The sequence below is a fragment of the Rhamphochromis sp. 'chilingali' genome (assembly GCF_963969265.1).
Source record: "Rhamphochromis sp. 'chilingali' genome assembly, chromosome: 18".
Classification (NCBI taxonomy): domain Eukaryota; kingdom Metazoa; phylum Chordata; class Actinopteri; order Cichliformes; family Cichlidae; genus Rhamphochromis; species Rhamphochromis sp. 'chilingali'.
Genome location: NC_137945.1, coordinates 22,984,821 through 23,012,637, shown reverse-complemented (window position 1 = coordinate 23,012,637; position 27,817 = coordinate 22,984,821). Strand labels below are relative to the sequence as shown.

Here is a 27,817-nt window from a genome sequence, read left to right as displayed (position 1 = left end):
AGTTGCCAACCGTCCTGTAAAAAGACGGAATCGTCCCGTATTCAGAGAAAATCTTAGGGAATCTTTGAAAATTACTTCCTCTGGTTGTTAATGCATAATAAAATCGAAAACCTTCACTGTTCTCTGTCTTTCTGCCTGCTTCACTATTTACACACACAGACAGTTTTTTAGGCAAACTCCTCACACACACATACAGAGATCAAGGTCTCATCTGCACAGAGACATTGTACATTAGAGAGAGTTACTGATTTATGATTGTATTTTGATTACATTTCTGATTTGATTACAGCAGAAATAACTACCAGCAAAAGTTCTAAAACTCTGTCAGTCTATGCTACATTACAACCACAAAGGCTGGATTTCAGGTATTTTGCCTAATTTCTGTTGAAGCTAAGCCAAGGGATCTCAGGCTTCTTGACAATAATTATTGAATAACTATTGTTATATAATTATTTATTTTACAGGATTTTCAGTTGCAGTTTCCAAGAATGTTTGTAATGTTATATCAGTGAGAGGTCTGAGTTTGTATGTATATAAAGCCGTGACTAAACCACCCTGAGAACAAACTGAGGGCTGAATAAGAACATAAATGAAAAACACTGTCGAAATGCAAGCATCCTTATTTTAAATGCTAAATTCTTACTTCAGTAAGTCTATTGTCCCGACATTTCTGTAAAATGTCAAAAGAAACATATTTAAAAAAACTGTACCAGAGTACCAAAAGCCTGTTGAAAGGGTTTCATCATCAACAGAAAAATTCAAAAAAGACAAAAAATATTTTGAAAAGTATTTGATTTGACAAATCACCATGGCATATATAGAAATACAAAAAAAATGCAAGTTAGGTTTTTACGTTTAGTTTTTAAGTTAAGTTACAAAAATAGTTTACTGATTTTGTTATGCTTTTAAATGATCCGACAACAACCCACTATTTCTATTCACTGAGATCTGTTTGGGGGGGGGGAATAAATGAATAGATTATTTGTGCGTACTGTTATGTTTCTAAACAAAACTCCTAGATGGAGTGATTTTTATAATAATTTTGTATTTTACCACTAAGATTATACATGATTTGTCATTTACATCTATCAACATAAACATTGCTGTCATGGTCTGGGTCTGATGACCCAGAGCTCATGTATTTCTTGTATATGTTTTTCCATATGTTATGGTGGTTTTCTCTCCCTTTTTGTCCTTTCTCCCTGTGTGCTCCCGGATGTTTTGGGGTTGATGAGGGGACTGCGACCCGGAAGTGTTCCCGCACTGGGGACTCCCGCACCTGCCGCCCATTAGCCCTCACCAGCTGCAGCTGATGGCTTCATGAGGGGCGCCTTATTTAAGAAGGTGGCGGAGCCCCAGTCGGCGCGGAATTATAAGTCGAACCTGTTAAGTACCTCCGTAGAGTAGTGTGTTGAGATCGGCTTCACTACTAAAGGCTGCCTGCTGAGCTGTGTGTGTTTTTGTGTCACCAGGAGTCGGGAGTCAGGAACGTCGTCACGAGGGGAAATCACGGAGTGGAATCGGGTTTTTGGAGTTGTCACCTTTTCACTGCTATGGACACGTGCACTGTGTGGGATTCTTAGAGGAATCGCCACAGGAGTCACAGTGCTTGGATTGTATATAGTTGTCGTTTCTGTCCATAAATAAATCCACTGTCTTTCACTAGAGTCTCGCGTTTGGGCCCTTCTTTCCCTACAACTCCACGGTCTGCCGTCGCAGCCCGTGACAGTTGCAGAAGTAGAAGGTGAGATTTAACAGAAATAGCTTATTTCCAGTCTATCCTATTAATTAATAGCATACAATCAAAATTTAGACTTGTTGCTTCATTAAAAATGAAATATCATTTATTGAGCTCAGATACAAAATAAGTGCTGTCTTTAATAACTATACTCACATCAAAAAATCACACGCCTGGTGGTGCTCCTCAACAACCAAAATATGTTGCTACTGAGGCCTTTGTCACACTTTGTGATTATTTTAAGTGCTGATGCAGCCAGTGCTGATGTGCTAAAATATATATGTAAATGTATGCGCTTGTGACAATGAGACTTTGTATTTTGGGGAAGTTGGTCAGGGAGGAAGTTGGTTGAGTCCTCCAAGCAAAATTTTAGCTCTCTGCGTGAGTGTTCTGCTCATTGTTTGTCTTCTGGAGTCACAATTAACCATATGTTGATGAAAGAGCGCAAATGTGGTTACACAAAAATTTAATTTTAATACTTGTGTTGAGGAACTGATAAAGAAGCTAAAAGGTAAGTTATTTTTAAACTTTTTGCCAGTCCTGTCTATGTAGATGTAACTTACATGAAGCTCCTACCATATCCCTAAGCCAGTGTGATGCTGCATATCATAATTCTCATAGTTCGCTTTAAAATAACAGAAGAAATATTTTTCTTCTATAGAACTTTTCTACCATATTTGAGCACTAAGTGCTTTTTACAACACAGCTCATTCACCCCTTCACACAAGCTTTTTTTCTATTTTTAAGTGCTTTCTATTCAGCATTTACACACACAGACATATATATGCATGCATGCATGCAGAAGCAACTCAGCCTTCAGTATCTTGCCCAAGGAAACATTGACATGCTATGTAGACTGCATTCAGCTTGTGTTTTCTTGTGCATCTTCTGTTAATGTGCTTCTCTAACAGAAAACATCCTTACTCCTTTCTCTCTTCCTTGGGTAGTCTGTTTCCACCACTGTTTTTATGGTGGTGCAAGGGGAAACCAGAACACATTACAAATTCACTTCAGTGCTTCCAGCTCCCAAGTAATTAGTGCTTCCATGAGATTCTGAAGTCCGAAAGATTTGCTTATTTATCTTTTAAGGTAGAATAACATGAGAGGCCTATACTAAAAAGCAGGATTTTGCCTTGCCCAGGTAACTTCAGGGTAAAACCTGGGTTTTCTTGTACTGCAATATCGTTCACTTCTTAGTGGCGTATATCACAATACTGAAAACACATTTCTAGAAGATTCCTCAGGTGTCTGTGGGGGAATTAAGAGGGTGTAAAATGGGGTAAAATTCTTTCAGTTGTGTATAAATTCTGTGTGTTTTTCTATTGACCATCAGTAATAAATTCTAAGACATAGCTTTATTCTATGAGGGGTTTTTTCTTTCAATTGGCAATGAACAATTTTACATTTTTATTGTTCTATAAGCATTAAAATATGATCCTAAAACAGGACTATACTTGTTGATGAAATTGGAACATAGACTAAGCCTATGTTTGAATTTTGCTTGGATATTTATACTCTACTCTCAAACCCTTAAACAGCACAGAGCTGAAAGAATAAAAACAGTTTATGTTTGGAGTTTTAGCTTCAAATCAGCTCGGTGTGCCACTGTTTCACAGCTTGTTTTTTTCTATTCACAGCCTGTTTTAAGCAGATTGTATGAATGTATGTGTTCTGTAGTTTACTGAATTGTTTGACCATAAAAACATATAAACAATTATATGTACTGTTTAAAATTGTGAATCAAATTACGAGCATCCCAAGAGTAAACACTCGGATACAAAAGAGCAGTCAGTTGTTTTTACTTAAGGATGCACTTATTCTGATTATATTTCAACATTTTGACCACCCTGGTTTACACACTGTAAAAGTAATTTGAGTAACTTTCTATTGTAATCAATGAACTGATGCATAAAATAAATAATATGTTTAGAACTGTTTAGAAATAATATTTCTAAACAGTTTTTAGGGCATCATGTGACACCTAGCAGCTTTGTGACAAACTGATTTTAATGCACTTTCTTAAACAGCATCTTTCTGTACTTCCTTTTCTTCAACATTGGCTGACACGGTTCACTGTAATTTTGCAAAAACTGTAAAATGATAGGAATACACTTGGGCTTCTTTGGTAACATTTTATTGATTTTATTCAATAATTTTCTGTGCTATAACTTTTTTTCCTTTTTTGATGTGCTGACAAGTGAATATATAACTTTTTTTTACTGATGTTCCAGTTTTAAATAAACAGCTTTGTGTCACTACAACTTTATATTTTAAATGTTGATAACAGAAGAAAATGTGCAGATAAAAGTTTACCGTGAATCTTAAAATACAAAATAAGTATAATGTTACAGCACCATAGATAATAATCATTAACGGTGTTTCATTTTTTTTCTCGTTAGATATTCAGGCAATAGAGCTCTGTGAACATGATGACGGTTGGCATGCTACTGACTGTCCTGTTTGTTTCAGGTGAGCTGTTTGTTCAGTCATTCAAAAACACTGAAGTTATTTTACAAAGTGAACATTATTTAGATACCAAGCAAGCATAGCATTACTTTTTCAAACTCTTTATATCCTGACTTTAGATTAAAATGTTTTATGTACAAAATGTTAACGACAGAGGAATAAAAAAGTTTGTTGTTATCTCACTAATTTTAAAAAAGAGAATAATTTGCTCAGAAAGCGCCTCCATTTGTTTTGGTCCTGCCCACTGAAAAACAATTTTTGGGTTTCGATACACTCTTAGTTACAGATTATTTTTAACTGGAATGAACTCTTGTTTGGATGTTTATACTCAGTAAACGTGGATAAAGTGACCAAGCTGTTATATGGCACTTTGAGCTTGGCTGCCCGTAAGACTATCACTAAGAGATGGCTAAGTGGAAAAAAATCCCATCACTAAATGACTGGCATGAGGTTGTTCAAAATGGAAAAAATTATTTTTTCTAACAGGTTGATACATTTGTTGAGATTTGTGACAAATGGAAACATTACATTTTGCCAAGGCATCCTGAATTCGTAAGAACCTCTGAAATTATGTATCTCATATTTTTGAATTGTTTTATATATATGTTGTGTTTTATTTTCTCTATTAAAAAAATTATATTTTTGATTTTTTTAAATTCTAAATTAAAAAAAATTAAAAAAGAGAAAAATTTGCTCAGAAATGTGAGAATGAAAAATAATGTAATTAATTGCATAATATTAATGTCTGAACAGGTTAATCATTAAATTTTATTTATAGGTGCTTTGGCTGGTTGTTCTGATAAAACAGCACTCTCCATAACTGCACCAAAGACGATGGAAGCACTGAGTGGATCTTGTTTGCAAATCCCATGTAGCTTCAAACCCAAAGAAGCACAGACATTTATCAGCACAGGAAAAACCTTTGGAGTGTGGATTAAAATTGATGCCAGAAATCCAACCAACGTCATCTACAACAGTAATGGTGCAGGTTATCCAAGGAGTATTACTGGGAACCTGAGTCAGAGAGACTGCACCACTCTGTTTTCTAATTTAACCACCACATACACAGACACATACTTCTTCAGAGTAGAGAGTGAAAGATTCAAGGCGACAGCAGACTGTAACCCACTTCAAATAACAGTCAGAGGTAAAAAAAGAAAAATGTTTTAGATTTTATACCATGAAAAATTGTCCTAACAGCCTGACACTAAGAGAATGTTTATAATTTCTTATTTCAGTCTATGCACTGTTATTATTCTGAGGACTTGATGACATTTCTAAACGTCTGAATTTAATAGTAAAATTTCACAGGACAAGTTTTAAAGATTTTAAAAGCTGATGTGTGCTCTGTAGTATTGATGTTTGTGTTGTGAAACCACAGATTCTCCTTGGAGGCCCAATATTACAATCTCAGGTGATCTGAAGGAGCAGGAGTCTGTCACTATAACCTGCTCAGCTCTCACTCCCTGTCCACACTCCCCTCCTCAACTCACCTGGAATCTCCAACAAGACTCTCACAACAAAATAGAGGAAAACACAGATGGAAGCTTTACAACTAAAATCCAGCAGAACATCACTCTGTCAGACACACATGATGGAAAGAAGATCAGCTGCTCTGCCAGATATCCTGTGAACCAAGGAAAAGACACCAAGACAGCAGAGACAGAAGAGACTCTCAGTGTTTCATGTAAGACAATCAGAGTTTGTTGTTGGATCCTGTCAACATATCATGATTCGTGGGACTTCATTTTTTTTTCTCCAGATGCTCCTAAAGACACCTCAGCATCCATCAGTCCATCAGGTTTGGTGTCAGCAGGCAGCTGGGTGAACCTGACCTGCTCCAGCAGAGCCAAACCTCCAGTCAGCAACTTCACCTGGTTCAAGAAGAGCAGAGATGGAGCTGTGAAAGTATCTGAAGGAGAGATTTACAGCTTCAATGTAACAGATGGAGGAGTTTATTACTGTGTGGCCACTAATGATCTGGGTAATCAGACATCAACAGAGATTCATATGACTGTTGCAGGTAAAGTTACTCACCAGTTATTCTCAAAAAAAATGCATTTTCATTTTTTCAAGTTTTCTTTGTGATATACTTCACAATTGATAAGAGAGTGAATTTCACTTTATAAAAATCAGCTTCATCCATCACTGTGTGGTTGTTCAGCCTTTAAACATTAAAAACAATTTGAGTTGCCTGCCCTTTTTGTATTATTATGTTCCATTTTGTATAATTTACAATTTAGTTTCAGTTTCAGTTTCCCTGTTTCCTCCCATGTCAGTGTCTCTCCCACTATGTTGGTTAGTATCATTTCTTCAGTGTGCAAGTTTGTCATGTCCCCCGTGTTTAAGTCCCTTTTGTCCTTTATGTGTCTCAGTGATGTCCTTGTTTTCCTTCGTGTCCCCGTCTCTTCCTCTCTCTCTTCCCTCTGTTTACATGTTTCCCCTTGTGTTCATTTCCATCTGTCATGTGTTCTCCCTAGCCATCAAGTCCTGTTTGTTGCTTAGTTATGTCCATGTCTCATCTCCAGTTTCCATTTCCCTACGTCTGGGTTTATAGTATACGTTTTCCTCGTTGGTTTGTCATGTTAAGCCTGTTTGTCTTAGTCTGCGTGTTTCCTGTTTTACTTTGACGGGCTTACATCCCATGTTCTGTGTGTTCAGTTTACTTCCTCCTGTCTTGTCGTTATGTTCATTCATCCCAGCTGTGTTCCCCATGTGTTCTCTTTTCCATCATGACCCTTGTGTGTATTCATGTGGTCTGCTGTCATTCATTCCTTGTCCCCGGTCATCTGTTATGTTGTTGTCATGTTTCTAGTTATTAATGTATCCATGCCAAGTTTTCACGTTTAAGATATTTAATGTTTTCTTTCTAGTCTTCCCAGTTTAGGTTTTTGTTTATCATTGAATTGGCTTTGCCTTTGGTTTTTGGTTCTTTAATCAGCCAATCACGTTTTCATTTTGCGTGTCTCCTCCTCTCTCCACACAGTCAGCAGACAATTTACTGTTAAACATTTATTCTGTCATTTCATGCAGATTTCTTTTCTCTGAAATCTTCTTGCATTACAGAACTGGTTGGTGTCTACACTGTAGTGAAGACTGTGGGAATCACAATTCTTGTGAGCACACTGATCATCTTTGTGTGTCAGTCAGAGTTTGATCTATGGATATTTCTTTTTCTCCAGATGCTTCCAAAAACACCTCAGCATCCATCAGTCCATCAGGTTTGGTGTCAGCAGGCAGCTGGGTGAACCTGACCTGCTCCAGCAGAGCCAAACCTCCAGTCAGCAGCTTCACCTGGTTCAAGAAGAGCAGAGATGGAGCTGTGAACGTATCTGAAGGAGAGATTTACAGCTTCAATGTAACAGATGGAGGAGTTTATTACTGTGTGGCTACTAATGATCTGGGTAATCAGACATCAGCAGACATTGCTCTCTCAACTCTTACTTACTGTGAAGGTAAAGTCAGTCACAGATTTTTATTTTATTTTTCTTTAATGAATCCAATTTCAAAGTGTTAATATAATTTCTTTTCCTTCTTTCAAACTTTTTGGTGTTATACCTATACAAGAGACAAAAAGAAGTGTGCCTTATGTGAGCGTCGGTATGGTTTTTTGTTTATAGATTGTGCTTCATCTTTCAACATGTTGTTTTTCAGCTGTGAAATTTTAAAAACAAAACAATGCTTCTTCAGCAGTTGTTTGCACTGTTTGTTTCATAAATTAAAGTTTTCTTGACTTTGATTCACTTTAACAGACCTCAGTTACTCTTTAACATTTATTCTGCCGCTATTTTTCATCACTCTTTTTTTCATTACAGCTGGAAACCTGGTTGGTGTCTACACTATAACGAAGACTGTGGGAATCATAATGCTTTTGACCACACTGAGCATTTTTGAGTGGTGAGACAAATGTTTCTATGACAAACTCATTTGAAACGACTCGTCTCTAATAAAACAAAAAGGATTAATTGTTTCTCATTTGTTTTTATCCTTCAGCTGGTTCAAATCAAGATGCTCCAACAAACAGACATAGAGCTGTCAGATGAGCAGAGTAACATCACAACACATCAACTAAAGTGACTGCAGGATGATAAATGCTACCTGCTAAACCATTAAAATGTAACATATTTGTTTATAGTTTGATGTTCAACAGCTGTGTATGACCATTTTACTTTGACTATAGGGATGTTATTACAGAATTATCTCTCCTCAAACCACTGCTGCCTTCCCTAAGGATGGGAATTGATTCATTTGTTGTGATCAGTGTTGGGATCAATACTCAAAAAAGTAGAAAAGTTATTACACATTACACAGAACTTTTCTTAAAGGTAATGCAGTATATTGCTTAAGTACACCCAGGTTCAAATGTTCAAAAAGTGGGTAGCTTCACTGAAAAGGACGTCCCCCACCCCACGCCCCACCCCCCTTTATCACGGTGCTGGGCAAGGTTCAGCATTTACTCAGCTTTAACATGACTCTGGATTCTTGGCTAACTTCGTGTTAGCATACTGTCTGTGCAGGTACTTGCAAAGAGCCGAAGTTGTGTTACCGGTATAATACTGTAGTTTCTGCATTATATCTGACCAAAATATTGTGTGGGCGCGATCTCCAAATGGTGCTGATAGGATAGGTGTGGTTAGTTTCACAAGCACCGTCAATTCATTTCAATATGAAATGTCCAGTTTGCCAAGAGCCACGTAACTTAGCGCAAGTTTAAATATTAACTGGGGATTTTTGCTTCAGTGGGAAATTTACAGCATAGCTATGTCGTAACAATTAGCAGGAAATTGTAAACCATAAAAATGTTTGAATCGTTTGTGTACTTGATTTAAATATTCTCCTTCCTATGTTATGCACCTTGAGAAAAGAACTCCCTGATATAAATATGCAAGAGAGTCTATGTTCATCATTTCTCCATAAGATGTATTATAAGATTCTTCTGCTTGTGTGTCAAGCTGACTTTACTGAATGAAAGGCTTCATATTGTCTCTTTCTGTCATCATGTAATCTTTGGCAGGTAGATACTTTGATTCTGTATATATTCTAGTATTACTGTAGCTCTTTGTAAAAACATAAAGTGCCGTCATGTTCTCTGTACTGTCATTTGACTTCTTTGCAAAGGCAAATAAAACTCATAAAGACAACCTTGTTGAATGAAGCATCCGACTCAAAAACACAGAGTGCCAACACTTTAATGATCACATGCAATGTTTATATAAAATCATAAAAACAGCTTTATTTGATCGTTTTAGTCCTAACAAAAGTTTATTTAAAATGGACTGAGGAAAAGTGGAAGTCAGAAAAATTATTTTGGAAAACACAGATGCTGCATCTGGCTTGTTTTCATTATTTAGTCCAAAGCCCTGCATATTTGGAAACGTTTGAGACTTCAAATCTTTGGATTCTGTTTTTACCCCTGAGCCATAAAAGGCTGACAGGATTTCAAATTCGTACCATAGGTGCATCTGCTAAAAATCTCAGATGAGCACGAATCCTGGTGACCAAGGTAAAGTAAAGAGATGTCACGTTTTCTAAAAATCTTGTGAGTGTAATAAATCGAGAATAAGGTAATGTGGGGTTTTTGAAAATGATACCCTATGTGTATTTATTATGAGAACGAAGTGAAGCACTGGCGGCCGTCAGTATTTTTAATTTCAATTTCACACAGTGTCAACTTTTTCTGAACTGGGTTTGTAGAAAGTTGCTACATTTTACAAGCAGAACAGCATCTTAACGTCAGCACAGTAGCTGGGACAGAAGTCAATAACATACTAACAAGTCCTAGCACACTGTAGTTCATATTGTTATGTATGTTCTGTAAGGTTGAGCTTTTGAGGCTTTTGATTGAGTCAAGTTAGAACATTGAGGGTGGCAAATAATTTTAAACAGTAATGACTGACTTCCTCTTTTGCAGGATAAAAGGAGAAAGAACAAAACTGACTGCATTATGCAGTGTGATAGTCAGTGCATGTCTATATGTTCTTTCTGACAAGATAAAAACTAGTTTGCATGATTTATCTTAGCTGTTCAAAAGCTGGTTTCATTTCACTCAAACTTTTATTTAATTGTTTTTCTTTTACTTCACTGACATGTGGGGATCTTATTTCCTGATCTTAAGATTTTGATTTTTACAGTTTTAGTTTTACTCACAAATACTTATAGTTATTATACTTTTTATTTTTCAACTGTTTTGAACTCACAGATGTTAATAATCATAAATATAACTGTGGCTTTTTTTCAGGTGAGCTCTCTGGGTAGTTATTCCAAGACATGGGATCATCTTACAATCATCTTACATCTTACAACTTCTTTTAGAAATAAATCTAAAGGATTTGAGGTCAGAGTCAAGTTTTCATTTCCTGTTTCTAAATTGAAATGCTTAAGAAATGGAGGACTACAACAGCAGTTTGTTAATCATGATTCTATATTAGGAAGTAGATGAATGGGTCCAGTCAAAGTCCTGAGAGGGGAGACAACAACATAGTGATTACCATCCAAGTAGCCTACACCACCTAGTGGCGACAGTTGTGCTAGCCACTGAAAATGACTAATGCTGGAGGTTGCGTCGTGGTGCATGTGGGGTTTTGTTTTTTGGCACCACTTTGTTTTCCAATTTGTTTCCTTTTGCCAAATGGTGCACATTGGAGGACTATATCTTATGCAGAAGGTGCAATCTAAAAAAGATAGGAGACTGCAAGTTGGTGGCCACTGGTCTCCGACTTACTCCCTTCCTGCCCATCTTCCAGTGTGATCCTGATGCCTCTGTCGCATCTTGTACCCTGCTGTTATGTGCTGGATTGTGTCAGGGGCATCTCTGCACACTCCGATTCCATTATCAATATCACATCCACAGAGAGTTCTGTGTTAGGACCAATTCTGTTTACATTATACATGCTTCCTTTAGGCAGTATCATCAGAAGGCATAGTGGGAACATTTTGGACCATGTTTGACCTTCGGCAAATCAGATCACTCCTCGGTTCTGCTGCAAGCTGAAAAGTGATCAGCCATGTCGCGTTCGGTTCAATACTGGACCGACCAATCAGACAGCGCCCCACGTCACTGCTTCAGCATCACAGACTGGGAAGTCTTCCGGACTGCCGCTGACAACAACATCAACAATTATGCTGAGTATGTAACAGACTTTATTTACAAATGAAAATGCATCAATGACGTCATACCACAGGCAAATGTACGAACTTACCCCAACCAGAAGCCGTGGGTTAAAGGAGAGGTCCGTGCAGCACTCAGAGCGTGAACTACCGCCTTTAAACCCAGAGACCCAGGTGAATACAAAACATCCCAGTATGCACTCAGGAAAGCAATGCAGGGGACAGGTGAAAAGAAAGAAAACAAAGAAAGAAAACAAAGAAAAGATGGAATTCTGCTACAGCCCTGATACCATGGTGCTGCGACAACAAAACCAAGGAGCGCATCGAGGATTACAGGAGACTTCAGAGAGGAGGTCACACCTCCATCCACATCGAAAGAGCAGAGGTGGAGAGAGTCAGCTGCTTTAGATTCCTAGGTATCAACAACAGCGAGAATCTGAGTTGGTCACACCATGTTGGTGTTATCACAAAAGCAGCAAGACAGCAGTTCTTCTTCCTGCGGCGCCTGAGAAGATTCGGCATGAACTCCAGAATACTTAAAAACTTCTACTGATGCACCATTGAAAGTATTCTGACTGGCTGCATCACCACCAGGTGTGCAGCTGTAACGCTCTGCACTGCAAAGCTCTGCAAAGAGTGGGGAGATCAGCACAGCGCATCACCAGGTCTGAATTGCCAGCGATGCAGGATCAGCAGACAGACAGCGCTGCATGAGGAAGATGTAGCCGATCCGGATTTTTTTCTATAACTGCACACTTCTATATGTTCACGTAAAGCTGAGGAGCACGAACCAAAGAATTTCATTACGGGTAAATGTGGCTACACTGTTTATTTGTATATGACAATAAAACTTGAAACTTGATACATTTTAACTGGTATCCAGATGACATCACATTTTATTTGTCCTTCAGCTTTCAGCCCCCTCTTTTGTGGAACCAGCTCCCAGTTTGGATTCAGGAGACAGACATTATCTCTACTTTTAATATTAGGCTTAAAACTTCTCTTTGTGCTAAAGCATATAGTTAGGGCTGGATCAGGTGACCCTGAATCCTCCTCTAACTTTGATACAATAGGTGTAGGCTGCTGTGGCATTCCCATGATGCATTGAGTATTTCTACTTCAGTGATCTTTCTCTTTCACTTTCTGTCTATACACCTCACTGCATTAATATTATTATTAATATGTGGCCTTCTTCATCCTCTACCAGAGGGTGGTGCTGTCCTTGGTTGGAATAGGAAGAAGCCTTCTATACAGTTGGATTCTTGATCCATTCTATGTGCTACAGATGAGGGGCTGGTGTTGCTGTTGCTGTAAGGACAAAGGCTTGCTGTCGTCATCTTCAAAATGTTTTTCTAATGCGGTCTCTTTTTGCTGCTTTGTGGGTGGTGTCTGGAATTATATAAACATGCTGAAGTTTAAAATGGGAGACAAAAAATACAACTTTAGAGTAAAAAAGAGATTAACTATGAATGAGATCTATATATGTAAATATGAATACTTGGAAAGGCAGGTGCCTTTCATGATGGTTCCTCTTCCTGCACCATTTCTTTCTCAGGTTTCTGCTGCCTGAGGTATTCACTAAGTAGGTCAGCTGTGGCCATCTTCCTGATGTATTCATGGATGTTTGTATTTTCATCCTGGATGGTGGTTCTGACACTCACCAGTCCTCAGACCCCTTCCTTCCACTTAGTGTACAGTCTCAGGGTGCTGGACTTGGTGAAACCCTGCATGCATTATAAGGAGCTTTCTTGTCTTGATACCAGTGGCTTATGTCTCCTCGTTTGGCCACCTGGTTTTTGATGAGTGGTAGGTTATAGGTATCGATCGCCTGGATTCATTTGTGTGCAATTTTTCCTTCTAGTAGTGCAATCCCCTCAGTTCTGACTACTTTCTCTTTGTTATCATCCAACTACACTTCTCTAGCACAAATCACATTTTGGTGTGATTGCTTGGGGTTCAAGCCGTGGTTGCATATTGCCTTTGATTTCGTCACTGCCTTACCTGTCTCCTCTGGTAAATCTGTGATCCTTTCTGTCATTGTCAAATGAAAACCAACCAAAAGACAATTCACTTACCTAACCTTCTAAACAAAAAATCCTAACTGAGCTCCTAGAAGAACTCCTGTCTTGTCTGGTCTTCTCCAGACAAGACAGTAAAACTGTTTTATCTACAGTTTTACTTTGTAATATTGTTCATACTTGTGCCCACGTAGCCTGTCTGGAGTGATCCTTTGCCCGTGGATTGTGCTGGTTGTGTGTGTGTGTGTGTGTGTGTGTGTGTGTGTGTGTGTCTGTTTGTGTGCGTGCGTGCGTTTAAGTGGTTTCTTTTTTAATTAAATTTTGAAATATACATAGTCCTTTGTCAGTGTGTGCAATGCTGGTGTTCGGTGTACTTTAAGGTTTTTGTGACCTTTAATGAGTTTTGTTTTTGTTTTTATTGCAGTGAACTGAGGACATACCAGTAGCTGTGGGACCTCCGGTGGTGAATCGTTTTCCACACTTCCGTTGTTGTACAGCACCTGGGGTGTAGACTTGATTTTACATGTGAGTTTCGTTTGGTCCTCAGCTCCTGGTAAGTCCAGTTCAATATATAGTTTTATTTAATTTAGCAAACTATCACAGAATGGGCTGTACCACAGTCAACTTTTGTTGTTTTATTCCTTGTTTTTATTTTTACAAATATAATTGAAGATATATTAATAATAGAGCCAGTCTGCCTCTGTTGTGCATCTTTGAATGTGTGTAATCGTTTTCTGGTTTTAAAAACACTGTATTTCATGGGGGTGAAATTCCCCGAGGTTGCGTTGTCATGTTTTACTTTTTCAAATAACCTCATTGACCACTTTGTCACACTGGCAACCTGGCCCTGATATCTCCCCTGGGTAGAGTATGCTCACATGTCAGGGAGTTTTTATTGTTTTATTTGCTTATGCTTCAAAAGTTATGTTATACATATTTCACCAGACACAGTTTTCTGTTAAAACAGGAAGCTGAGCCTGTGACACTGACAAGAGACCAGCACAGAAATACATATCCGCAGAAGTTGACTTGCATTATATTATTCTTAGAAATTGACCTGCAACACACATACTCTGTGACACACACACACACACACAGCTTGCATGCAGACAGACATCAGGACCTGCGTGACAGGAAATGTGATTATATTTGCATATTGACGATGTAACCTATAAAAATAAACGAATACTGCAGTTCGGTGTGATTTGCTCTGAGCTTTTCACCCGTGCAGCACGTTAACCTACACAAGTGTCTCATTGTTGTTTATTCACCTGACTGTTTGTTAACTGTAAATCTCTGACATCACAGTTCACTCAAATCAAATCAAATCACTTTTATTGTCACATCACATGTGCAGGTACATTGGTACAGCACATGTGAGTGAAATTCTTGTGTCACCTCATCCTCCATTGGTCTCTCTCCTTTTGAATGACTTGGGAGGCACTGCCAAAAGCAGTTGACCATTAGTGTTTTTATGCACACTGATTACATACATTAGCTCCCAGGCACACTGCAGGACAACATGAATGGCTATCTGTCAAGGACATTCCCCTAAAATCTCTCTTCCACAGGCTATCCCCACGCTACATTGGTCCCTATGAACTTGGGGCCGTAATAAGCAGTCAGATTAAAGTTCCCTATGTCCATGTGAATTCATCCTACATGTATCTCAGGTCAAGCCAGTGCTCCCCAGTCTATTGTAGGAGGGAGAAGTAGGATGAGCACACACACACACACACACACACCATTATTCAACATCACAGTAAAAAGTGTCAACATTTGCATGCTTGAATGGTAAACGCTCCTCCTCGTGGACGAATATAAAAATTAAGAGCAAGTATACCAAAATAAAATTTTAATATAAAGGAATATATTAGATGAGATTAAGATAAATGTGTGATCAAAAATGGCATTTTCAGTGATTTTCAACGGGATATTTTTTGTCATTAAGAATAAATGTGTCAGTTTGTGTGAGTTGAAACAGCTTCACATATAACTCAGTTTACGATCATCAATTCTCAACTGACTGAATGACCACACATGCGCCATGATGTATTTATGCAGGCAAATTTGGTATATCAGTGTAACAGGCAAAAGAAGAAGTTTTTCCTAACAATCACTTCAACAATCCAAATAATATAGTTACTTTCCACTGTTAATGATAAACTATAAATTTACCCCCAAATCCTAAAATATTGAAGATTCTATTAAATCAAACAGACCAAATTTAAAGTATAATGAAGATTTGGAGGAATACCTTTATCCACTTCATTATGATACTATAAAAATAACATGCTTTTACTGAAGACTAACCAAAACTTTAATGCTTTGCCACAATTTGTGTTTCTTAACTCACTTTCCAGAACTAATCAGTTAAATCAACATTCCACTGACCAATCACATTATAATGCAGGGACAAAACCAACATAGGGAGATCAGGTATACAAAAAAAACTGCATGAAGAGCTGGCTCTGTCCTCGGGTTTTTGGTTTTCTTTCTAAATTAAGTTAAGATTCTATCTTTGTAGAACTGAACATACAGCAAAGCTAAGAAATAAAATATTTCTTAATATCACCTAACCAGCTGTGTGCTGCCAGAGATTAAAACTCACCAGCAGGTGGTGCTATTGTATTTTTCGGGTCATAGTTGCAGTAACCAATCAGGACTTGGCAGAGCCAGGATCAGAAAGTAATTCTCACATGTGCCGTCTTGATTGAACAGTCTCTTTGAACCCAACTCTATCCTTATGTGTTATTTCATGGCTGTAAGTATGTTATGTTTTGTTTTGTTTTTTTTACTTTATGTACATTTGTGAATTGTGTGAATGGATTCAGGCACAGACTCGAGCTCTTTGGAGAAAGAGTTCACAAGTTTATTTACAAAACTAATGTCCAGAATGTCTGTGAAGGTTCTCAGTCATCCAGGTCATCGTAGTCAAAGGAGCTTGCAAAGAAAGAGGCGGTGGTTTATGACACCAACTGTCTGCCATCTATAATCCAGTTTTGAGTTCCCTCCCCAGACGCCTTAACGACCACTCACATCCTGGGCCATCTGACCTCAGAAATTCGCATTTTGTTCTTTCTGTTTATATCCTGTAAAAGAGGAAGTCAGTCAATACTGTTTCTTGAAAGTCTAAAATGACTCCGTCACTCTGAGAATAAGTTTTCTAACTTCCCTCATTCAAAACCTAAGGTTACAGAATATAATTACTAACTTCAAGTATGAATGTCACATTGTATCATCAGTTAATATTTACAAGCTACACCACCACAAGATGCAGGGAGAATACATAGTACAGGTGCTTTAGGTCAATTAGTTTTAGTTGCAAAGCTGCTATAGACATGAAATTATGGGCTAATTATAAAAAAATGCAAGAATAATACTGTCCTGTGATAGATGAAGTCAGAAAGGTCTTAAGTCTGCAATTACTCAAGCCCAAGCACTTTTTTATTAACGTTGGTTATTCGAAATGTGCATAACATTTTACAGAATACACATCACTCAGTACGAGTATCACATTGTATCTGTAAGCTTTGGATGCACAAGTATTGTGAAGTTGTCACTACTGTTGCCTCTCAGCCCAACACACAACATTTTAGGTCAATAAATGCAAAAAGAGAATTTTATGTTTCAATTACGTGCAAAGCTTGTTATTAAAAATAACAAGTGTGCTTCATCTTCATTTTAGCAGAATTTAAAACATGTAATATGTTCCATAACAAAAATACACACAGATAGGAAGCACACAACAAAAATATTTCACAGGAAGTAAACTGCTAGTGTGACATCACTTTAATGCCTCATTTAAAAGAGGGTTTTTTTGTTTTGTTTTTTTAGTTCACTGCCATTATCTAACTATATATGGATCGGACACAAACATCCTGATTCTTATCAGGTTACCTGAGATGAACTACAAAACAACATTTCTCTGTACAACATCTGTGCAATACATGTCCACACTCATTTCTTCTGCACTGGCTTTTTTTAGCCTTGCACATTTTGAACTGTTAAAACATCACATCCTGCTGCTGCGTGCTGTCCTGCACTCAGTCTAAACAAGGTCCAGGTTTCTGCTTCAAAAACTCAGTTTCATCATAATGAGCATCTTCATTTTCTGCTGTTTAGGCTGCTTCCTGAAGAGACAGACTCACACCTATCGTGAAATGAAAAAAAAAAAACTGGAGGAAAAGGCTCATTCACTTGATTTTGATAATATTAGAACAAACAGTTCTTACTGAAGACAGTCACAGAAATCCTCAATGCTTTGCCAATAGAGTAAAATTGAAAAACAGGAAGTTTAATTGCATTTTATGTTTCTTAAGTAATTTACCAGATTTAGCTCAGTCAACTAAAACGCCTGAACTCTGTGCAACATTATTCTTTTTTGAACTTACACTATTTAAATTTTGCCTTCACCTGATTTCTTTTCTTCATGTAAAAGTCATCCTACAGACTACTGATGCTGCCTAGCTGCATTCTCACCTGCCACCAACTTGCAGTCTCCTGTCTTTTTCAGATTGTCCTTCTGCATAGTTCATCAGAGTGCACCTTCTGCCACTCGTATATTTAACTCTACATTACATAAGTTGTTATATGTTACATGTCAGTCTATGTTCCATTTTTTTTTTCTTTTATACGGTAAGTGTTTTTCATGTAAATCATGTTTTCATATAAAAGTGAGCATTTCAGTTCCTAAAACTACCTTTGCTTCAGCTACAGTTTGCTAGGATTTGTCAGTGTCTTATTGACAACATCTACAGATATGCAATAATAAATAAAAGTAAACTATAACAAATATGGTACTGAAGTCAGGATCTTTTTGAAACAATATATAATAATCTAAATTCATGGGTGCAATTTATACAATGTAGCAATTTTCTACAAACCCAGTTCTAAAAAAAAACTCTGGGGATGCTGTAAGATGTAAATTGAAAACAGAATTAAATGATTTGCAAATCTGTTACGGCCCTGGCCATAATGTGTCTTGGTAGCCGTTTCTTGTTCTGTCTGTGTCTTTAAGTCTCTGCAGGTCCCTGATTGGATAAGCTGACGGCTGCCGATTGGTCCCCTGATCATGTGGTTGCTTTCAAAATCCCTCACTAGCAGTTGGGGCAGCCACTGACAGCAGCAGCAGACCTGACCCTGGCCTCCAAACGCTGTAATATTTGTGATTCCCGTGACTTACAGAGCTTTGAATATAGTGTGTAAATTAGCCTTCACTTGTAAATAGCACTTGTAAATAGTCACTGAAGCCGAAGTGGTGAGCTGCCTTGTTGTTTTCTGTATTATTTTCTTCTGTTTATTCAGTTAGGGAGTTAGGCGTAGCATTTGTGTTTTGTTTGTTCTTTTCATCATGTAGGGTTCAGGTAGCACCTTCTTGACTGATTAAGCTGGTTGTTGTGATATTTTGATACCATGGTAGCATTTACAGGATATTGTTTTATTGTGATATTATACAGAAAAGAGTTACTCAATAAGGCCCATTTAATAGTTGTTTTTCTCTTTCTCTCTGACCCAAGAATTGATGTGTAAGACTCACAGGCTGGTACCCCAAGGTCGAAAATACCACAGAGACGAGACCACTTCCTTACTCCCATCCTCCCTTCTTTATCTCTTAGAAAAAGGCTCGTTAAAGGCCAGGTGGTTTGTTTCAGAATTCACTAATGAAAGAACTCTGTATTCTATGTCTAGGAGTGTATTTTGCTGGGATGATCATAAATTGTAGCTGAACTGATAAACTACACACAGGATACTTCTTTGCTCACAAGGCAGGAAGACGTTTCCTTATTTGGTCTGTACTGGTTTGAACTGAGAACTTGCTGACACACGAACCTTTTTTTCCTCTATATAAGCTGTTATGTACTAAATAAACCTTTGAGTCGATTGGGAAGGCAACCTAAAGCAGTCTCTGTTTTCTTGTTCTCCCAAGCTGCTCCCGAGCTCGTACTAACACGCTGAATGGCATACCTGAGTGTTACTTTAAATAATTAGGAATCTTAGAAGGAAAGGACAGAACTCTGCTTATCGCTCGTGCCTTGGAGGGAAAACCGGGATGGACATTTTTTTCCTTCAATTTGGTGTCAGAAGTGGGATGGACTGACAGAAGGTAAATATGCGTCTTTCATATTTATATAAAGACCGTATTATACCTCTCTCAGTGATCGATCCATAAAAAAACGGGATATGCTGACGAAGTTTCACTTAGTGATCCAGAGAGATACACTGACGACTTCCTCAGTCCCCGAATAAAGTAAATTAATCCTTGTGTGGTGTTGGTGGACCCGCTCAGAAAGACACAGGAAGTTGCCTGTTGTCTTGAAACGTACGTTAAAAAGTGAGAAGTTGCTCACCAAAAAGTGACACAGGAAGTTGCCTGTTGTCTTGAATATTTTAATTTTGTTAAAAAAAAACAAAAAAAAAAAAAACACGGGCCTCAAGGGTTAAAAGCAGTAAATTAAAAGCAGAAAGACACAGGAAGTTGCCTGTTGTTTTGCGAGAAGTTGCTCGTTAAGCGAGAAGTTGCTCGTTAAGTGAGAAGTTGCTCACCAAAAAGTGACACAGGAAGTTGCCTGTTGTTAAGCGAGAAGTTGCTCGTTAAGTGAGAGTTGCTCACCCAAACAAAAATTGCTAGCAATAAATTTAAAGTGACCTCAGCTGTGCCGCAGCGAAAATACTAACCTAAATCCTCCTAGCGTGTAAACCCCTCTGGAAATCACTGAACATGGGTCAGAATTATTCAAAGACCACAGACAGGTCCGATAAAAAATCTAAAGTACCTGTAAAACCAAAAATTAATAAAATACAAAATAAAGTCTCAAATAACGGCTCAGTACAACTCCCATTTCCGGTTACGTGTAACCTACGTCCGCGAATCGGTGAAGACGTCCATGATCACGTATCCAGAACATGCGGAAGTGCTTATGTGACTGACTTTGTTTACAACTTACGGACTGTAAGTTCAATGCATTCTAATTTATTTCCAGAGCCCTATCCCGAACGATTATCGCCAGAAAACAGGTCAGTAAAACTGAAGGCCAGTGCAGATACTACCACGAAAGCTAAAAGTGTTAAGATAAAGTTGAATTTTGATGTAGAAGGCTCAGAGGAAAGTAAGAAACTAATGTATGCAGGATTACCCGCTCCAGCACAGCAAGGAAGTTTCAGAGGACGGAAGGATAAAAGTAGAGATATGTGTTTTTATTGTGGCTCAGTTTTCCAGCAGCCGCAGACACCCAGAGCAAAAATGAATTTGTGTATTTCATTTAACATAAAGGGTGAAATGTTTGCTGACACTGATAACAGCTTATGTTTTCTCTGCCCTATGTACCGACATGATGGAGAAGGAACATCCTCTGTGTCAGCTGGACCCTCAGCAGAGAATGAACTCAACATCCTTTTTGTCCGGTACTCTATGTCACACACTGTGCCAAAAAAAACGTGTACAGACGCCACTACCAGGTAATCCCATGACTGGGAGCCACACTTTTGTTTCTCTAAGGTCAAACAGTGATTTTGTCACATAACTCAGACATAGGTTATGACATAACTACACCATGTCGTCACATAGATCTAACCTACCCTATCCACTGTACTATTTCTGCACTTACGTTGCCAGCTGAATACCAGAATATGACATTGTGGTCTAAAAGTGAGAATGATATAGGATTTATTGACTGTACACTTTATCACGTACACCTATTAAAACAACAAGCCAGTATATGTCAAGCAACATCCCATTTCTGCCGAAAAAGCCGCAGCCCTAGATGTCATCATAGGAGATTTATTGACTACAGGAGTAATAAAGCCCACAGTATCTCCATATAATACTCCTGTCAATCCTGTGCCAAAGCCTAACAAACCTGGCGTATGGCGTTTCATACAAGACTTAAGGCAAATTAATGCAGTCAACATTCCTCTGCCACCTCTCGTTTCAGATGTTCACAGCATATTGACATGCATTGCATACACATTTTACCGTGGTGGATTTATGCTCCGCTCCTTTTTCTCAGTACCTGTGCATGAAGACACACAGCTGTTATTTGCATTCACACATAGAAATAAGCAGTACACTTGGACTCGTTTGCCCCAAGGCATGATAGACAGCTCTGCTGCTTTCTCAATGGTGCTTCACTCCTCCAGGGCTGCACCCTGATCCACATGTGGATGACCTCCTCCTCTGTGCTGAAAGTGAAAAACTATGTCAAACTGCTACACACATGCTTCTCCAGCACCTCCAAAAGACTGGCCACAAAGCATCAGCAAAGAAAATGCAGTACTGTCAGACTTCTGTTCAATATTTGGGATTCACACTGTCTCACGGAAAACGTTCCATGACTGCAGACAGGGTCAAAGCTGTGACCTCCGTCCCTCGTCCCACTACACAGAAGGAAATGTTGTCCTTCCTGGGCATGGTGAACTATTGCAGACAGTGGATACCAGACTGTTCTTTTCATGACCACATTCTGCGTGACTGTTGTAAAAAAGAGAAGCCTCCTCGAATACTGTGATCCACAGAAATGACTGCCTCTTTCAATGCATTAAAGGGAGTGCTGACCTCCACCACTCAAAGGTGCTACCTGAATTGTTCAGGGAATGCCGGCCTGCCTGAGGGCAGTAGCAGCTTGCTCTATCATGATAAGGGACTGCGAGAAGCTCACACTCTCACATGACACTATTCTACACACCAATCACCAGGTCACGACCATTCTAGCAAACATAACTACACAACATATGCAAATCTCACTATAAAAGCGAGCAGCACACCCAATTCGCCAGCACATTTATTGATCCTATGCTGTGTTCTTCTGACCGACAGGATGGCTCAGACAGGCTTGACGATCATGACTGCATGACACGTATACAGGAATCCACAGCACCACGTCCAGATTTAGAGCAAACACCTATCCCAGACTCAGCCACGGTTTATGTGGACGGGTCCTGTTGAAGGCCGAGTGACAACTCATTTCTTTGTGGCTATTCAGTGGTAACAGTGCCTGACATCATACTAGAGGCTCACTCATTACCATTTCACTCAGCACAAAAAGCAGAGCTCATGGCTTTAATACGCGCCTGTGAGCTCCATTTGGATAAGCGTATGACAATTTACGCAGACAGCCGCTATGCATTTGGCGTTGTGCATGACTTTGGCACATTGTGGAGACAGAGAGGATTTAGATCTGCTGATGGAAAATAAATTGCTAAATTCTGATTTTGTTCAAAGACTTTTTCAGGCTATACAGCTACCATCGGCCGTTGCAGTTGTAAAAACGAAAGGACACAGTACAGCTGACACAGACGAAGCAACAGGTAATGCCTTAGCAGACGTGACAGCCAAGGCTGCAGCTGCATCACAGCTCCCACCTCCGCAGGAAGTATTATCTGTGCCCCTACAGCTGCCACTTGTTACACTCCCAGACTATTTAGAAACAAATGTTGATTTAAAATTCATACAAGAGCAAGCCTCTGCATGTGATTACACCTATTGGGAGAATAATGACTGTACCTTAGATGACAGAGATGGCTTATACAAAATCTTAAGGGTTTGATTGCCCTCCCATATTCCCTGATGCCAGTCCTTGCCCGACATTTTCACTGTGTGAGTCATGTCGGACAAAGAGGGGTAATAGGGGCAATAAAATCAAGATTTGTAATTGAGAAAACATCACATGCAGTAAAAAGCATATTAGCAACCTGTTTAACATGTGCACGAACTAATGTAGGAAAATCAATAGCAAAACATCAGCATTTACCACAACCAGATTTTCCATTTCATACATTATGACTCCATCTGCAGTAACCAAATTATTTCCATTTGAAATGAGACTATTTCCAACACCATGGTCAGCTTCCAGAGGGGCACCGCTAGTAGAAGGTGATGTATATTGCATTGTCCACTGATGTTCACAACCTGGTAGAAAAACTGAATAATAACTATCAGAAAGTTTGTCTCTCTCAGCCTTTCCCCTGCACAGTTCCACCAGTGGAGACAAGGAGATGCGTGTTGGAGAAGTCACTAAAACCAAGGACACTCGGGGAGGCCGCGTTTTCCAGCCCCCAGACTGTACTGGCAGTGACGAAGAACCAGCATCCTTACGGACGGACAACCTCAGTGGATTCATGCCAGCAGGGTTAAGACCAGCCCAATCGGACCATCTCAGGCGTCGGATCAAGCAGATGACATCTCCGGCGGGCCAACGCCCGGAACCAGAGCAAATAAACACACGGGTAGACGACATCTCCGGCGAGCCAGCGCCAGGATCCAATGTACATACACACACACAATCACTGATTAACACACAACGCCTGAAAGAGCCAAGACTCAGAGAGCTCTTTGATGCTTCACCTGAACAACAACAAGGTACTCAAACATCCAGCAGGAACAGAAAGCCAAAAGTACCACATGATGTCTAACCTGATAAAGCCAGACTCATTTCATCCTGATAATGGAGAAAATGAAATGCCCATTGTCATCATACGACCCTTATTCTGTGTCTCTCGAACCTGGGACCAGGCCAGGAGACGACTGAAGAACTGTTTTTCTTATATATTTTCTTATATATTTAGGTTATCTATCATATCTATCGCATTAACTTTAGGATTTTTATTTGCTATTTTGTATTGTAAACTGCAACCATGTTCACATTTCTGCAGGTCGTATTTTGCTGACTATACCTCATGCTCTATTTTGCAAGACACCTACTTAATGCACTCCTCACGTTCCCTAAAATCAGTAAATGACAACATAGACGCCACTAATAAACCCTTTTATGCACCCTCTAGAGCATGAGTCAACTCCTGGTATGAAAATGCCAGAACAGCCGCTCGTGATTTAGGAAACAGTAACTGTTATGTCTGTTCAAAGGCTAATCCAGAACAGGTAATAGTAGGATACCCCATATCCGGTTTCCCCCTCACTGAGGGACTAGAGAAAATCGGCGGAGATAATGCTCTCCTTAAAGACACTTTACAGTTGACTCTGAGCCCTCTCGACTGCTTACTTAGACACACACACACACCAACTAACCCTGAGACTCCATTAGGCGAATTATTGAAGTTATCTAATGACACCGCAGGGACCTGTGCCCCAATGAAACGCCCTAAGAATAGGTTAAAACCCTCACTGCCCTTAGGACAGATCCCTCTCCATTTTAATACTAGTATGATATGTCTGCGCAGACTAAAGTTAACTGGCCCAGACACACACATAGATTATACAAAGGATAACTATACATTTTTCTCTGACTCCCCAGGTGCACGCTGTAATGAGACATGGCTAGCTGTCTCTGTGGCTGAAGTTTTATCCTATCTGGAGGAACACACACACAGTTCAAGTTCGAGCGGAGAATCGATCATTGTTCCCCCAGAGGGTGTATTAAATGACACTGACTGGGGGGAGTTAGTTAAATCACACATGGTCACGCGCCTGACCAGACCAATCCCACACGCTTATTGGATGTGCAATAATACCCTTAGATTAGCTTTACCTGTTAATTGGACCGGTACCTGTGGTCTAGTAACCGTTGATGTTTGTTGTACTTTCATTCCCAATAACACCGCCCCTAACAGTTCATTCACACAAGCTATGAATAAACTTGAAGCATTGAAGATAGAACTAATTGCCAATACAGGTCACGGTCAGTGGCTAGATAAGTGGCTACAGGACACGTTTGGAAAATGGAAGGAACTAATTGTAGCCTTTGTAACCGTTGCAGCATGTTTTCGATGATTATTGTCTGTTGTGTGATACCATGTATATGCTCTCAGAATTTTTGATATTAAGCTTGCTCGAAGGACCAGTTACAGTTATGATTTGTCTTTATATTATGTTATTACATTCTGTCTTTATACTATGTTATCATTTCATGATAAAAGGAGAGAACTGTTGTGATATTTTGATACCATGGTAGCATTTACAGGATATTGTTTTATTGTGATATTATACAGAAAAGAGTTACTCAATAAGGCCCATTTAATAGTTGTTTTTCTCTTTCTCTCTGACCCAAGAATTGATGTGTAAGACTCACAGGCTGGTACCCCAAGGTCGAAAATACCACAGAGACGAGACCACTTCCTTACTCCCATCCTCCCTTCTTTATCTCTTAGAAAAAGGCTCGTTAAAGGCCAGGTGGTTTGTTTCAGAATTCACTAATGAAAGAACTCTGTATTCTATGTCTAGGAGTGTATTTTGCTGGGATGATCATAAATTGTAGCTGAACTGATAAACTACACACAGGATACTTCTTTGCTCACAAGGCAGGAAGACGTTTCCTTATTTGGTCTGTACTGGTTTGAACTGAGAACTTGCTGACACACGAACCTTTTTTTCCTCTATATAAGCTGTTATGTACTAAATAAACCTTTGAGTCGATTGGGAAGGCAACCTAAAGCAGTCTCTGTTTTCTTGTTCTCCCAAGCTGCTCCCGAGCTCGTACTAACACGCTGAATGGCATACCTGAGTGTTACTTTAAATAATTAGGAATCTTAGAAGGAAAGGACAGAACTCTGCTTATCGCTCGTGCCTTGGAGGGAAAACCGGGATGGACATTTTTTTCCTTCACTGGTTTTGTTTGTTATTTTGCCCTTTGTTCACCCCAGAAGTCACGCTTCAGTTTAGGCACAATAAACCACTGTTCACTAAGAAATTGTTTTTTCTCTGTGTGGCTTTGGGGCCCAGGGCGGGGTCACTTCTTTTTTTTAACTCTTATGTTACGTTCCTGTACCCCTAGACTGGGGTGTAACAAAATCTCATAAGTTTATATTTTATTCACAGCAGAACATAGAACACATATCAAATGGTTAAAGAGAGGAAATATACTATTTTCAGAGACAGAAAAAGGTCATACTGAGTTTGATTGTTCCCCCCAAAAAACAGACACATTCAGCATTTCCTGTTCTTTTAACAGCAGTCAGTAAAACTCGGGGAACAGAGGAGAGCATTTGTGAAACTTTTTGGAAAAGATTGTTGTCCCTTTCTTGTGTCATAGGGTTCAACAGTGTTCAGTTTGTCATATTTTTGGTTCCAAAATGTGCCAAATGTTTCCAGGTGGTTAAAGGCCTGGACTGCAGGCAGACCAGTGCATCGCCCAGATTCTTCTACTATGAGTTCAAGCAGGTGTGTTAGAGATTTTCTTCATTATACATTATAACCAAATCTCTATAATACAATATAATCAAGTAAGCCTTATATTTTAACCAAGTATGCCTTATATTTTGTGTGTTCATATATTTTCACATAACCAAGCCTATTGTTGAAGAATCACCTAACCAAGTCTATTGTTAAAGGAAAACTGATGCATTCCTTACCTCAGTGTCTGAGATGTTTGACAGCATGATATAATGATGCATTCTTTTCCTTTAGTGTCTGTGATGTCAGATAAAGCATGATATACTTCTGTATTCTTATCCCAGTGTGTGAAAGATCAGATAAGCTGATTTAATGTTTAACCTCTTCCCTGACAGTTAAAAGAGGAAGTACTATGTAACCCATTTTTGCCTTATAAATAAAGCAAGCGAGCCTGTGCTCGGTGTGTTTTGTCTTCTCAGAGACATTCACCCGTGTGGGTGTCTTCTCAGAGACATTCACCCGTGCGCACGTTTTCTAATTACACTCTGAGTCGGTCTGCGGTAGTCTCATTTCTTACTTGTGTTTGAACAAATGTCTACCCCTGACATTTAATTGGTCCTTCGAGCCGGATAACTGACTGTTATTTTTAACGTCTAGTTTTCCACAGACGGTCTCCATCGGGTCCTGACGTCGTGACGCCTGCGCTGGAAGAAATCTGATCAGTAAAACGAAAAACCCGGACACGTGAATTCGATCTCCGGTCAGCGTTCGGCCTTCACGGCTCCAGGACCCGATGAGCACCGGATCAAAAAACGCAGCGCCACAGTAAGGTGAATATGAAACACTGCATTCCATCAAGCGCTAAAATACGTTGATATTGAGATTTTCCTTTAAAATAGTGTAAACCTGGTTAGCGCCGACAGATCTTAGTCCAAGAGGGACTTAAAGACAACAGGCAAGAGCGAAATTCTAGAAGTCGCTATTAAAAGTTCCGGTTGCTCTGGGTAGCAGCTGTAACGGAACGAGTTCCGGTCGCTCTGGGAGTGGCTGCAACGGAACAGGTTGAAGGTGTTACATGAAATAGGCCTACGGAAAATCTCAATAAAAATTATAAAAACGCGCTTTGTTTGTGTTGAAATAGAGGAGTGAGTTGTTTTTACGACCCAATAAGCGGTCGAACCACTTCTCAAACTGTTTTCCTGTGTACACTCACGTATTGGTTAAAGTGGAAAAAGGGTTGTGCTTCATCACGTAAAATCAATAACCGCTCTCTCGGATAGCGGGAGAGTAGAAGGCTGTTATTGAAAACCCATTCCCACTTTTTCATGCCAAAGAAGGTGTCACAGTTCTGACGTAATTAGTTCAAAATGGGTAATTCTAAAACTAAAGTAAAATTAACAGCAGATGAAGAAAAGCTTGAAAAAA

General features: G+C 39.2%; 1 protein-coding gene across 1 annotated transcript; it reads left to right on the top strand.

The window, feature by feature from the left end:
- Positions 1-2,169: 2,169 nt before the first annotated feature.
- LOC308385394 (sialoadhesin-like) lies at positions 2,170-26,449 on the top strand (the record flags this gene model as incomplete). Its single annotated transcript, XM_080864245.1, has 7 exons — positions 2,170-2,249; positions 4,138-4,207; positions 4,983-5,351; positions 5,586-5,891; positions 5,967-6,227; positions 7,387-7,659; positions 26,313-26,449. Exons 2-7 carry the CDS (start codon positions 4,165-4,167, stop codon positions 26,447-26,449), a joined length of 1,389 nt encoding a protein of 462 aa, XP_080720371.1. The 5' UTR covers positions 2,170-2,249; positions 4,138-4,164.
- Between the last annotated feature and the right edge of the window lie 1,368 nt (positions 26,450-27,817).